Source organism: Protopterus annectens, chromosome 17.part0 (assembly GCF_019279795.1).
Source record: "Protopterus annectens isolate FY-2018-M chromosome 17.part0, PAN1.0, whole genome shotgun sequence".
Lineage (NCBI taxonomy): Eukaryota > Metazoa > Chordata > Ceratodontiformes > Protopteridae > Protopterus > Protopterus annectens.
In genome coordinates this window covers 125,244,857-125,259,767 of record NC_056751.1, presented here as the reverse complement: position 1 = coordinate 125,259,767, position 14,911 = coordinate 125,244,857, and the positions used below count along the sequence as shown (strand labels likewise).

Here is a 14,911-nt window from a genome sequence, read left to right as displayed (position 1 = left end):
TTGTGTTCTCTGTACGATACTCTCCAAATACTTACTGTCCTTAAACAGAATACTCTCAACCTCTCACTTAAATGACAAAACAATTTTTATACATAACTGCTGCCTTTACAATCCATTAAGTTGCATATGGACTTTTTCTTTAGTCCACCTCTGTACTATGAGTATAAATGTAAATAGAATTGCAACTACTCTATGTTTAACTGGAACTAAGTATAATGCATCATTCTAGGCCTGTACTGAAAATGGGTATTCCCCAGTAAACTAAGACAAATAAATGAATAAATATACAGTTTTAAGTCATCTACAAAATGTAAATGAGAAGTCTTTAAGCAAGTTTGTTTTCTTAAAGTCAAACTGTAACTAAGACCTGATCTGTTAAGTACACAGCTAATGGGTTAAGGGAAATACAAAACAACAGCGGTGACAAATAATCACCCTGGAATATTCCCTTTGAATTTTTATCCTGGGATAATAATTTGCCCTTTGTCATGGCTTAATTGCAAAATGGTTTGCCACTGTTCCATGGTGACTGTAATGTAACTGATCAATATAGGATGTATCTTACACATCTTTAAGCTCCTTTGTCTATAAATGTGAGATGCTGCTAAATGGTTTTTTTTTTTTTGTATAATCTGTCTCTGACCATACTTAGATTCCTCCCCTTTTTACAATTCTCTATTATGGCTTTATTTATTAACAAATGATCCTTTTTCCATATGCCTTTCTTTTGTTACCCTTTTGTTCTATTCCATGATTGAGTTTTATTCTAAATGACTGTAAACTCTGTCTGCATCAACTCCAGTATATAGTTTATACATTGTTAATAAGGAGTATTGTTTTCCTGTTTTTAACTGGGTTGGTGTCCGTTCAGGGGGCACACATAAGTAATTCTTACTCAGGGCTAAATCTTTGTGTAAAAATGCTAATACTTTTAGCTAGAAGTTACGTACTGCATCTGGGCATGGGGTTTTCAATTTAGGAGCTATTCTTAATTTTGTTTCAGTTTCCATGGCTATTCCTTCATCCCATTTCATATCCTGTACATTTAAACTCCTTACTGTTTCTTTTAATTTTTCTGTCCACCCAGCATCTTTGTTATATTCCACAGGGTCTTCATAGATATTTCTCCAAAATGTGTCTCTTTCTCCTTTTTTGGTTATGTTTCTCTTCCTTTTGCTTTGTTTCCCAGTTCTCTATAAAACTGTTTTGGGTCATTAATGAATTGCTTATTTTGTACTTTCTTTTATATTTATTTGCATATATTCTAGTTTTTTTGCCTTGGCTGATATCTTTAGTTTATTATTTGCAATAGTGTATGGCAGATCCTGGTCTGTCCTGATACTATTCATTCATTTTACCATATCTATTTTTTCAAAACAATGTTGTTGATCTGTTCCTTCTTCTGTATTCTTCTAACAGTGACACATCTTGTCTTAACTGATTTATAGTTAACGCTATCCAACGCTTCCACGATGGCATTTTATTTCTTCCCTTCCTTTCCCTTATTTCTCATGTTAATTTAGCTGCACAGTAATACATCCTGTTTATTTATTTATAATCACATGAATTTCTGTTAACAGTTTTGATTGCTGTGTTCATCTGTTTTATCAGATTTTTAACATTGTGGGTCTTATTTATTTTCTGTAATCTATTTCTTTCATCAATCTTAATATGTCTATCCATCACTATTAAACCAACCAAGTCTTCCCTTAGATCATTTTCTTCTAAACTGGGAGCAGATTCTTTTCTCTCCATTTCCAGTGGGCATTCTAAAGAAAGGTCCAGAACATCTTGCTGTGATGTATCTTCAGCTGCATCCTGGGTCATCTGCTGCTCCTTCATATGGGAACTCATTGGTCCATCTTTCACAACAATGCGTAAGGCAGAGTTGCCACTGTTTCCTGCTCCTTCCCTTGTGTATCTCCAACTGAACTTTTGTATTGGTTTCCTACTGAGGGTTCTAGAGCATCATCATGTGACAAGTCATCAGATATTTCCCATTCCAACTGTTTCTGCTTAATTTGGGGATTCATTGTTCAATCATGGTGTGACAATACCTGTGTTGGACTTTCTACATGAATTCTACAACTTCAGTTTATGTTTCTTTAACTTCTACCTTACTAAGCCTCTGTTCTGCATTCCCCCTTTGTGTTCTTTTTTTTTATTGTAAAATTTTCCATATCTGAGTGCCTTTGTTTGTATATCTCTTCAAATATCTTTGGAGTGGTGTTTTTGTGTTGATTAGTTTGGCTTTCTCTTTTACATAAATATTGCAGTAAATCAGATATCTTTTTCTTTCCCATATCCATGTTTCATTTTTATACCTTTCAAAAAACTCTGGATTTTGTTCTTAATATTTTTTTACTTCATCTGTCACTTCTTTATCCAGGAGGCCCAAAGTTTCTTTGTCTATGTGATGTTTTTCATGCAGCTGTTGTATTTGTTGTGTCTTTCGGCTTTTCTCGGTTAGGGGTCGCCACAGCGGAACTCCGGTCCGCTAATGATTGGCAGTAGATTTTTACGTGTCGAGTTGCCGGCTCTGATGCACAACCTTCAACTAAGGCACGCCCATTCACACATGTCTCCACACATGCAGATGTTGTATTAATGAACACAAATTTGCATTTGAAGCTTTTGCCAATTTTTCTTGTTCATGTATTTTTCTTTCTTCTAATTTCTCTCTTAATCTTTCTGAATATCTTGTATTTGGAAAATCTGGGCTTCTCGCATAATAGTAACAATACATAATTTCTTCTTATCCTCAATAGTCCACTCTATCATCTTTATGACTTTTTTGGCCTGTCAATATTTGTGTTTTTTGTGGATTACTCCCCGAGCCTGGTCTAACCCTATTGTAGGAATGTTTCCATGTCATGAGGATTCTACACCACCACCTGTGCACACACCAGGATTGAGCACTTTTTTTATCCTGTGACTTGTGCACCCAGCTGTCTTTTTTATTTTAACCTACCTACCTCTTTCCATGATACATGCTATATAAGATGCAGTCTATATATTAGTGTTCTTTCAACAACCGCTTCTTCAGACAATGTCTGAAGAAGCATTCGTTGAAAGAACGTGAAAGAGCTTACATCTGCTGATTTTATTGTCTTCATTAAAAGTTTTTAGTGCCTCATCCGTGGTGCTACCTCTGGGTTTTGTTTTATACATTTTGGACTGCGATTATTTAGAGGTGCTTTGTCCTCCAGCTGCCGCGTTCTCCATATATCTATATATATATATATATATATATATATATATATATATATATATATATATATATCAGTTTTGTCTTGGTGAGATTTTGTGAAAACAGGGTCCACCACATGAATGTACTCACCATGTCTTGAAGATGAACTCATTTCCAGCAATACAACTCTCTTTTTCTTGTAGATTTTATCATCTCTCCATTTGGACTCCATTTGCTCCAAAGTGGGTTAGACTAAGTTACCAACTGGTGTATGGATTAAAGTCTCAAACTAAACATGAAAACATGTAGTACAGCTCATTTTTGTAAATAAAGCATTTCTACAGCAAACCGTATAGATGGCAGACAAACATGTAATGTGGAAATCACTACAGCAAAACAATTCCATGTGGTGTGCCTTTCAAGCATCGGTGCTCGAATGAGATAAGGCAGCCCACACAGCTAGTGCTACAAGCACAAAGGAGAAGAGAACCCAGTTAGTGCTCTAGGCCTGAATGAGTTAAATAAATACATTAGCAAATTTCTAATGAGAAGAAATACAAACTGACCTTCAAATGAAGACACATCCACAGTGGCGTAGCTGGGGAGGGGCGTGAGGGTCATCCCACCAGAGGAAGCACTTGTATGCAGCATTTGTGCTGAATTTCTTTTTTTATGCAGCATTTATGTTGAATTTCTTGAGGGCGACACTTTTATGCTGAGTGCAGCAGGTCCGGTATTTATTTATGTTATGCAGCAGTTAACATCTACCCGTTACCCATGCACCAGGGACTGTTGATGTCCACCCATGCATACCGGGAGAAAGTGGATGTAAATTTCGTTAGCAGCTTCAGCAATATTCACACTTCAGCAGCCTCAGCTTTAGTGTGTAAATAGCCTCATATTTATTAATCAATATTATTATTTATTATTCACACTGCAGCAGCTTTAGTGTGTGTAAGAGCTCTAGTAGCCGTATGTATTCTCAGCTGTGAGCAGCAGCCTCAGCCTTAGTGTCCATATTTATTTAGTAACTGCAGCAGCTTTGTGGATGTTCAGCTCTACTGGCCGTGCCTTGGCATATGTGTGTAGTGGCCGTATTTATTACATGCAGCTTGGACTATTGTTCAGCTTTAGAGTGTTTATTACCTGCTGTTTAGCCCTTTGTTCACCTGTAGTGTGTTAATTACCTGCAGCCTGGCCTTTTGCTCAGCTCTAGTGTGTTTATTACCTGCAGCTCGGCCTTTTGTTCAGGTCTAGTGTGTTTATTACTTGCAGCGCGCACGCGCGTGTGTGTGTGTGTGTGTGTGTGTGTGTGTGTGTGTGTGTGTGTGTGTGTGTGTGTGTGTGTGTGTGTGTAAATGTCCTCAGTTAGATATACTCAAGCTCAAACCCTGCACCTTGTGTACAAGGAACAGGAGCCTAACTTATTTATCCATTCAAGGAGTGGTTCTCAACTTTCCAGATTTACAGTGGTTGATCTGTCCCTTTATGGTTTTCTGGCAAATCAGTGAGAACTGAATTCACTAAATAATGACATTTAAGTTTCAGTCTTCTTATCTTTTAGGAATCACATGGTGACACAAAACATTTTATTCTAGCAACTTTCTAAGATTGTACAAGCAATGTTTAATATGTGTCCCTGGTTTTGTGACTTTGCGCCCCCCCCCCCCCCAATGCATTTTGGCTTTTTCAAGATTTCTTGTACTACAAAGTTGACAGATATACTTGAGTGTCAAGTGGAGTTTATTAGGAGCTGAGAGCTTCAGGAGAATGCAGAAGGCTGTGGGTTGTACTCCCACAGTATGTAGATGGATTGCTGATACTGTACTGTGTTGTAATTTAAGGGGGTGGATGCTGCAGTCCTGAGAATGTCCTCCTTTGGAGGAGACACCTACTAACTACGAACCTGTTATCATTTTGCCATCCATTTCCTATTGCAATTTTACTAACTTATCATTTTTTTAATGTAACGTAGGCAATTTATTCTTCAAGAGCAGCAGGCACTTTATTTGTACATGAAACAATGAGATATAAAGTTGCTTGCTAGCAGCAACCTCTTAATTAGTTACAGATATCTTTAATGTGGAATTATTTAGATGACTTTTACTTCTGCAGAGATTGTGCATATTTACTAATATTGGTGGATTGTAAAGACAGAAATTTGAGTAGACTTTTATGATGGAAATGTTCTGAATTGGGAAGTTTTGTCATTATTGATTCATACATTTTGTTTCACTGCTTACTGGAAAGATGCTCAAAACAATAAATTTAAAACACTCTGTAACAAGTGTGCTGTATTATACAAGGAATATAATTTAATACAATCAGGAAGGTGAATCAAAGAACACATATATGTTTGCATGGTCTTAAATATGTGTGCAAAGGACCTATGATTTGAAAACAGCCCAAAGGTAAACTCTATCTGCCACTGGTCAGATGCATTTTCTTTGAATGTGGGTTTCAATGCTGCTTCAATGAATGTTAGTTTCAAGGGCAGAGAAGTTTTAATGCTAAGTCTATTTTCTTTCTGAGACTGTATTGCTTTGTTTAGCAGATGTCTATCAGTGTTGCTGGCATAAAAGTTTTTAAATTAAATCCAAATAATCATTGTAGAAGTAAAGCATAAAGCAGTATGCACATTACAATGTTTATGGTAAATGGGGAGAAACAGCCAAGTAATGAGACACTAGAATGGCTGCGGGGGTGGGTGGGGGGGTTGTGTATGGGAGGGCCATATGACTATGATTTTTGTGAAGGGGGAAGGGCGGCAAACTCAAAGACAACCCCAGGTGGCACAAATTCTAGCTACGCCACTGCACATCCACAATCCACATAGCAAATAAACACACAGCAAAGATAATTAAAATTTTACCACAACTCATACCTACCTACATCTCTAAAAACACAATATATACTTGTATCCATTGACTCTTGGGAAGAACTTAATCTGCTAAATGTGACTTGAAGTAGGCTACACCTACAGTATTGCATTAACAAATTACCAACTCCACCCTTGACTTAAAGCCTAATCTCACCAAGTGGCCCCATGATACAGATGGATGATGCTATCACTTTATCCAAGGTGATCTGTATTCAGTTATTGATGCTGGAGGTGCTGCAGGGGAAGGCTAGACGTGAGTAGCCAAGGTTGACTCACCTTCTGTGCTGCATACGAGGGGAGTCCCTTACGCAGGAGGTTCCTCAGGCTTGGAAGCATACATACACTTCCCAAAAGCAACATCTATGGAGGTTGCAAGGCTGAACAGAGACAGGAGAATCAGGCATGCTCCCTGACAGCAGTATGATGCTGTGCCAATGTCCGTGATCTTATCACCAACTCCAGATATAGGTTGGGCTGAATCAGGGGGAGGCTAAGGCAAGTCAATGAAAAAAAATAGCAAGAACCAAAAAAGAAAAAAAAATATTTGAAGTGAAGTTTTCCACTGACATAACCCACAACATAATAAAAGTTGCAGACTCCAAGTCTGACCTCAGACCAGTGACAAATGGAGTACCACAGGGTTCGGTCCTGGGAAGTCTCCTGTTTGGTATCTACTTCTCTGAAGTACAGGCTAACACAGAAGACCTCTGACTAATGAAGTTTGCAGATGACTGCAAACTAGGAGCCATAGTCAAGTCCCAAAATGATGTGGACATCCTACAGAAGGGCCTCGCTGAGACAGATGCCTGGTGTCAGAGCCATGGCCTCAAGCTCAATACCAAAAAGTGCTGTGTCATCCCCTTTGGTAAAAACTCTGTACCCATGAGCTACCACATAGGCAGCAATCTACTTAACACCGAATGTGTGATAAGAGACCTTGGGACCCAGGTGGACAGTAGTCTCTCTTTTAATAGTCACATCACCACAGTAGTCAGGAAGTCCTTCTATGTGGCACGCCTCATCATTAAAGGGTTCTCATCTAGGAAAAAAGAGGTCATTGTTCCCCTCTACTCGACACTCATTAGACCCATTATAGAGTACAATGCCTCTTTTGGAATGTACCTCACAAGACATCTGCAGCAGCTGGAAAGGCCACAGAAGTACCTCACAAAGAGGATTACTGGCCTCAAACAAATGCCCTACACTGACCGTCTCAAAAAACTCCAGCTTTATTCCGTAGCATATTGCCTACTCCAAGGTGATCTCTGCCTAACATATAAAGCTATGTCAAACCCAGAGCTGTTGGACATGCTACACCTAAAGAAATCCCAATCCTTCCGAGCTACACACTCTAGGGACCTAAACCTTGTCACCACAATAAACAGGACATGCCAGAGGGATAGATTCCTGTCCCAGAGATTTCCCATACTGTGGAACAGGCTACCCATCTATGTCAAGCAAAGTTCTTCATTAGCACTCTTCAAGAAAAATCTTGATGAGTGGATGGGAAATAGGAAATACATCCTGGGGATCACTTCTGTGTCTCTGCTCGACAGTGGCACAGGAAAATAACTTTCTTGGGTGGCGTACGCCAGGGAACCTTGTTGGCTAGGCTTACGTAGGCCCTTGGGCCAATAGCCTAGAACCTACCTATGAACCTATGAACCATAACAATAACCTACATATACATATATGTATGTATGTATGCATGTAGCTATATCTACTTCTACAATATATCTAATCCATTATAAACACATACACACATCTTTGTATATGAATATCAACCATATAATTGTTATGTTTCAATAAAGCACAGATTGCTAAGCTATGAGCTGTTAGTGACCTTTGTTCTGTTAATTTTTAATCTGATTCCTGTAGTCTCCGTTTGAATATGTATGACATGAGCAGACATTTAACCAAAAAGGGTTCTCGGGCCATTCCTAAAAAGAACTACTTGCACGTAGTTGGTCTCACCCACTTACAAAATGAATAAAATAAAAATATATGAATGATTATCAACTTACCATTTTATTAACACACTGATATATACAGAGGGTGGGAGAAAAATCATTCTTTTGTTTGTCTGTATTCCATCAATTAGCTTGTCAACCACGTATTCTACCTCCAAAACAGGTATAAGCCTAACAAGAAGAAAAAAACATATCTTCATGCTAGAACAGCAATATGTGAAAAATAAAGTATTTAGATTTATGGACAATTCTTTATTTATTAAAAAATAAATACATGATAAAGCAGTTTCATATAGTCCTAATATTTCATTTATATTGATTAATTACACTTCTTAATTTTGTTCTGTTCCTAATTATACTCAAGGGATACCTGTTACCAAGGATAAAAAAGATGAAAAGTTATTAAATGCCAAGTATACACGTTTCAATACTTGCAGATTATTATACTTCTACAGAATCCAGTTTGATGTGAAAAGTTTGAGTCACAGAAACTGTTGGCATGGTATGCTGTACTCTGCTAGTCTTTATAACAATTATGATTGCTTTGTCTTGTCACTGTACAATACAGAAGTTAATCATAGCAATGGATTTCACATGGATATAATGTATAGGCAGTATTTTTCAGATGAGACAGAAAACAGGGTCTAGCTACAGTTCATGTTTAGTCATCTGTTTATCTAGATGCACATTTATTTCCACTGAATTAAATGGTTGGACTGGCTACATTCTTCCATCCGTTTTAATTATTAGCTTACAGTGTTACCTCAAATGAATGCCAGGCACTTAGAAAAGGTATTAAGGAACATTTACTATGCTTCAACAAAGTACATTAGGGTATTACTATTCACAAGAACTACTGTCAAAACAGTTAGATAAACTGTTTGCCTATCTTATCTATAAGGTGACAATTCTTGTTTTAAGTTTACACCATGTTTTTGAGGTAAACAAGGAAAATGTCATGGTAATTTTCTCACCCAGAAATTATTTAGTCTGTGACATACCCTTTCTTTGTTTTTATTTCATCTAGTTTCCATCTTGGACTGTATTTTGCCCCCAAAAAGAAGGGGATCTTTAACTAATATTTCTTGCTATTCCTTCTTTTATGAAGAAGGAAAGCTGAGCAGAAACCATATCATCAAGGTACTTGACAGGAAGCAATATTTTTTTCTTAACTCAGAGCTTTATAAAGAAAAAACAAGTAGCTATGCAAACTGCCAGCACTTACAGTTCATAGCACGGACATCAAGGTCTGTTTATACCAATGAAGTCAGGCAGAAATCAAAGGTTACCAGACTGTGTTATATACATGCATTGGTGTATACTTGGATGGTGGTGGGGTATTACATCGCTTGTTGAGGTGGCTTCTTTTCATTTACAGTGTCTGACAATACAGCTTTTCCACTGGTGGCAGCTTTGACTCTAGAAACAGTATGAGTTAAAGATGTAGAGAAGGGGAAACAAAGAATTCTGTAATACACGTTTGATATAGTGTTGAATACTCTGTTTTAATGTTCAAGTTTCTGAGCTTGCCAGATGTCAGAGTTCTTGTGATCATAATCACAAAACTTATGTTTTATGAATTAATTGTTCTGTAGGTCCTATAAACTACATCCCAAGAACGGAGAACCACAGTGGATGGGGCTTGTAGTTTACCAGTGCTTTGTACAATTTACCTTACAAGGACAACTATACCATTTTAAATACTTTTCCACTGAGTTACAAGGTGCAACTTTAAAAGTCATTTGTGGATACAGTTGGGTTTTCTAAAAGAGGACAATGTTCTGTTCAGACTCTGAGTAGATAAAACAGACTGGCAGTTTAGCTAAGTGAGTTACATTTCAGAGCAGATAATGGCTTAATACTGAAGTGCAGCATCTGATTCCTCAGTTTCTTCTTGCAGATTTTGTGACTTTGAACAGGCCATTTAACCACATAGTGCTCCCAGTGGACTTAAGTGGTTATCTCTGGCTCAGCTGCAAAATGGCAGACCATCTGTCTGCACTGCTGGTGACTTGAGTTCAGGAACAGACTCAGACTGCTAGTTGGGTCAGCTGGGGTGGTATAAGACTAAGTAAACAATGGCCAGCTCTCCTATAACAGGGGGAGGGTTTCTGAAACCAGATGCCATTGCCACCTCTGGTGGAGAATTGAAGCTTCACAGCACATTGCCTCAAATTACATGGAGTGATGACATAATTTTGATATTAATGCATGAACCACTGCTGTGGGTTGCGACCAGCCACTGAAAACATGATGCCTTCTAGTGATACTTCCTACAACTCCTCTTTTTCCCTTCATCCCTGGCACTCCAAATGAGCTAACACAAAGATCAACATCCTAAGAAGTTGGGAAGCCCACCCAGTGAAGGGTTATAATGGATCCAAGAACCATGAGGATGAGCCAAAAGCTGCACAGGGTTGGGCGGAGAAAAAAACAGCCTTCCGTTTGACAAAATAATACTTCTCTTGTGATGTCACTTAGATGAGTGATGTCATTAAAACATACATGGGAATGTGAAATTATCCCCAATACTACAAGAGCATGACAAATGGATAAAGCAGAATACAGTAACACAATATTCACTAAATTTGTACTGCTAATGCTGTTTGATATCCAGAAAAGTCAAATGCCAGATCTTTATCAATTGTCAGTTTTGCATTTATCTATAATTTCCAATTCTTAACACAGACACAAGAGTACAGTGCTTTATATATGTATATAATGTACATAGTTTGCTTTGTTAAACTCATTTAATTGGCAACCATTCAATGTGAAGTACAGAAAATGTTGCTCTATTATCTAATCTTCATAACTAGCTCAAGAATTCATGTATAACCATCTACCAACAGACTAATCCTCTTCATAATTTGTTCTTACATTCACATCCAACTATTTATTCTTCACCAGTACAAACCAATGCATTATGGACACTTTAGGCCCAGCATGTTGAACAAGACTGCATGATGTTATAGCAGCCAAACTTAATTTGTTTTTGACCATGTGCAAAGGATTTTACTCAAATATATTGTAAATATGTTTTGTATGTATCATTTCACATCTGACATCACAGAACTGTATAGCTCCTCTCCTGCATATCCCCTATATCACACTGTATTTGTGTGATTACTTATTTATTTATGCATAGTTGACAAGGCTAGTCCCACTAGCTCAGGGAAGACCTGAAGTGGTATTCATACCAACTGTGGGAAATTTGGGCAGTGAACAGGGAAAGCGTCCCTGTGTTTTCCTCTGTCGTTCTGTTTTCTGACAAAAAGATGGCTGGGAGAAGAGACACAATTTTTCTTCTTTCGGCTTTTTCCCGGTTAGGGGTCGCCACAGTGGATCACCTGTCTGCTTATGACTGGCAGTGGAGTTTTACGGTGTTGAGTTGCCAGCCCAGCACCCAACCTTCCACAGAAGGCACACACATGCACACACTCATGCTTAGGGCCAATTTAGAGTGTCCAATCCACCTAGTTTTTTTGGAATGTGGGAGGAAACTGGAGCACCCAGAGGAAACCCACGCGACCACAGGGAGGATATGCAGACTCCGCACAGAAGACACCCAAGCCGAGGATCAAACTGGAGAACCTCTTGCTGCGAGGCAGCAATGGTAACCACTGCACCACAGCAGCCACCCTGGAGAAGACACACAATAGTGGAAAGAAAGCAGGCAAATATTGTGAATGCCAGAGGCCATTCAGTAGAATGTTGATATACATGAAATCCAATATGGTGGATTAGAGGACAGAGTACTTTAGGATTTGTTCCAGCAACAGGAACCAAGTCATGATTCTGCCTCATCCTGCTCAAAAGCAATGGATGAGTCCATGCTGGTGGATATTGTACAAACTAATGGTATAGATTTCCAGATTGCTAGTAGTTTGCAAAAGGAAATAAATTCTGAATTATTATTTGATAATGTTGTGCAAAGCAGTGGGAGTGTGTTTTTGGTAAAGCAGGAGTTAAGTAACAAAAATCATTTGTCAGAGAAGCAGCAGCATTCTTATGCTCCAGCTGAGGCAACAGAAAAGAGGAGCATGGTAAAAAAATACAAGAATTAAAATTCACCCAGTGGTAACATACAACTCTAACAAAATTAAAGTAACTGAAAGATATTTTGTATGGGACAATTTAATATCACAGCTGTGTATAAGGGCACAAGATGAGCATTTGTGTATTCTTGTAGGCAAAGAAACATTTTGTGACTTAACATTTTGAGACATATTTGTTAATGGAAAACTTTCTACAAAATATGAGAAAAAAATTACTGTATATGAATTTTTATTTATTTATTTATTTTTGCATAGAATTTACTGGTAAAGGATAAAAGTGAATATTCAGTTCATAATTTATATTACAGAAGAAGCAGAAATTGAGTAGTATTTGGACACTGTATGTAATGCTGCAGCATGGCATTTGGAAGTTACTGTGTCACCATAATGTGTGGACTGCAAAATGGGAATGTAATGGGCTATCTTACAAGTTATCACTGACTTTTTTGTTTGACTGTTTCTGTGTGAAGATTTTAAGTCATAGTGAGTTTCACTAAAGTGTGTTGCATTGTACAATCTGATGTTGCACTTTCCCCCCTTCTCTCTGCTGTAGTGCAACCGTGGAGTTGATATATATAATTTGGGGGAGTGTGTGGGGTTTTCCCCCTGCATTGTGGGTACAGGAGGGGTTTGCCTGTTTTTTTTTTAGTTGACCATTTTTTAAACTAAATTTTTAGTAAACTGTGGGCCAAAAAAAAGGACTGTTGATGGTGCATAGGTCAACTAGTGTAATGTGATATTGCAAGTTATGAATAATACAATACAATACCACAATTGCTTTGTATTAGTATATTACATGGTAAATGGATGCACTAAGTTACTGGAATTAGCCCAAGACAGGTTTCTTTTGTTGCTAAGATAATTTATTAAACAAACCAAGCAGAAACTTTGCAGTGTAGAGGGTGTGACGTTCACTCCTTGAACTGTTATGCACTTAGTTCACTAATAAAAATCGAACTTTAAAATACATACTAAAAATAATAAAATAGTAGGTAGTCCACAGTTGAGTTAAAAATGGAATATGCTTTATTGAAATACACATACAAGCGATCCTAGTTGAGTATACATATTAAATGCATGTGATAAATGGAGATGTCAGTAATATAGAAAAAGGGCATACTGTTGTGATCTACAAAACAGAATGTCACAGTTGTCATAAAATGGGATAGTGTTTATTGGATTGTGAAGCAAATATGGGGATAACTGCTGAAAACGTTAATGAAAATGCTGAAGAAAATGAACAAACTGATGAAACTAACTTTAGTGATACTGGCCAAAGAAAGTGATGTTGTTGCCTTATTTAAGATAAAAAGAAAATGAAGGAGATGTGAATCAAGATTTTGAAAATGGAAAATTAAACTGAAGAAAAACAGGAATTTTAAGGCAGGTTGGATGGTATTACTACTCTAACACATAAAAAGTATGATTTATTTGAAGATTTGAGGCGTGGTGATAAACAGAAGTTAGTGGTAAAGAGTCAGTAAGGGGAAATAGATCTAAAATGAAAATAAAAATGTCTTTCCTATTATACCGGCTAATGTGAATAGTCTTAGTCTCACATTAGTAATGTCTGCCAACCTAACCCTGCCCCCAACCCTAACCTCACCTCCTAACCCTGCCCCTCACCCTAACCCGCATCTTAAATTAAAAAAAATAAACTTATCTTAACACTACCACTATTCAGATAAATTTGAACTGAGTGTAGTTGGGTTTTGGAAGGTGCATCACAGAAGGAAATTTGTTTCTTCCTTTGATGTACTGTGTGTCAGTGTTTTGTATTAGTGATATGATGATTGGTCTATATATTTTGGTTGCTACTTTGTGTGTCAACCAAGTAACATTATAACCAATCATTACAAAATCACATACACACACATATGTATGTATATATATATATATATATATATATATATATATATATATATATATATATACACACACACACACATGAAACAAAATTTGATTTTATACATTATACTTTTACTTCTGATTTACAGTCAAATACATGCATTCATTGGCTATAGTCTTTCTGTATTTATCTCATACCTCTCAAGTTCATTGCTCAAGAATTCCTGACACAGCCAAAAATAATGGGGGGGGAGAAAGGTGCCAAAATTATGAAAAGATTTTAAATACTACTCTTATAAACTTAGAAGGCTGCTACAGTAACAGGTTTTGCATTACTATGCATTTTCTGAAGGATATGAAGTTAAGAACTCCAACATGTGCCACTATTAAATGGCTTTAGTCCTTAAACAGTTAGCAGAAAGCCTCAGATTGTATGAATAACAAATCAGAAACATGAAACAAAAATGTGGACTTTCTCAGAAATTCTGGACAGTTGAGAGGGATAATTTAGCCCAAGGAAACTACAAAATCAAATAGTTAACATTTTAATTTATTAGCATTTTCAAACGTGTTTGCATTTATTCCAAAAAAAGGCTTGCTGTTCCCTAGGAGGTTGGCTCTTTGAGAAATGGGGCAACAAACACATATTTTCTCATATATGATTTACTTCTCATTACTACAGTAACATTTAATATTATATTTAAACCTTTATTGTGACACATTTCAAATAAATAAAATGCTTCCAGTCCTTTGTGGCAGCTCAGGAACTGACAATATGTAGCTGGAATAATTATCAAACTTGTGTGTCTCAAATATTGTGGAGATTAATGCATGATGATGAAGATGTAAATGAAACTTCACTCGCATGATGTTTAGACAGTTGCTCCCGATGCTTCAATTTGACAACATTTCTAATAAGAAACTCTTGGGACATCTCTGTGGGTATGTGTCTTGAAATTCCTTATAC

General features: G+C 37.2%; 1 protein-coding gene across 1 annotated transcript in view; it reads right to left on the bottom strand.

The window, feature by feature from the left end:
* Positions 1-14,911, bottom strand: part of LOC122791239 (17-beta-hydroxysteroid dehydrogenase 13-like) — a 255,974-nt gene that overhangs the window by 41,222 nt on the left and 199,841 nt on the right. The window contains exon 6 of the mRNA XM_044058902.1: positions 8,096-8,212. Coding sequence (XP_043914837.1) covers positions 8,096-8,212 — 117 coding nt within the window. The remainder of the gene's footprint in view (positions 1-8,095; positions 8,213-14,911) is intronic.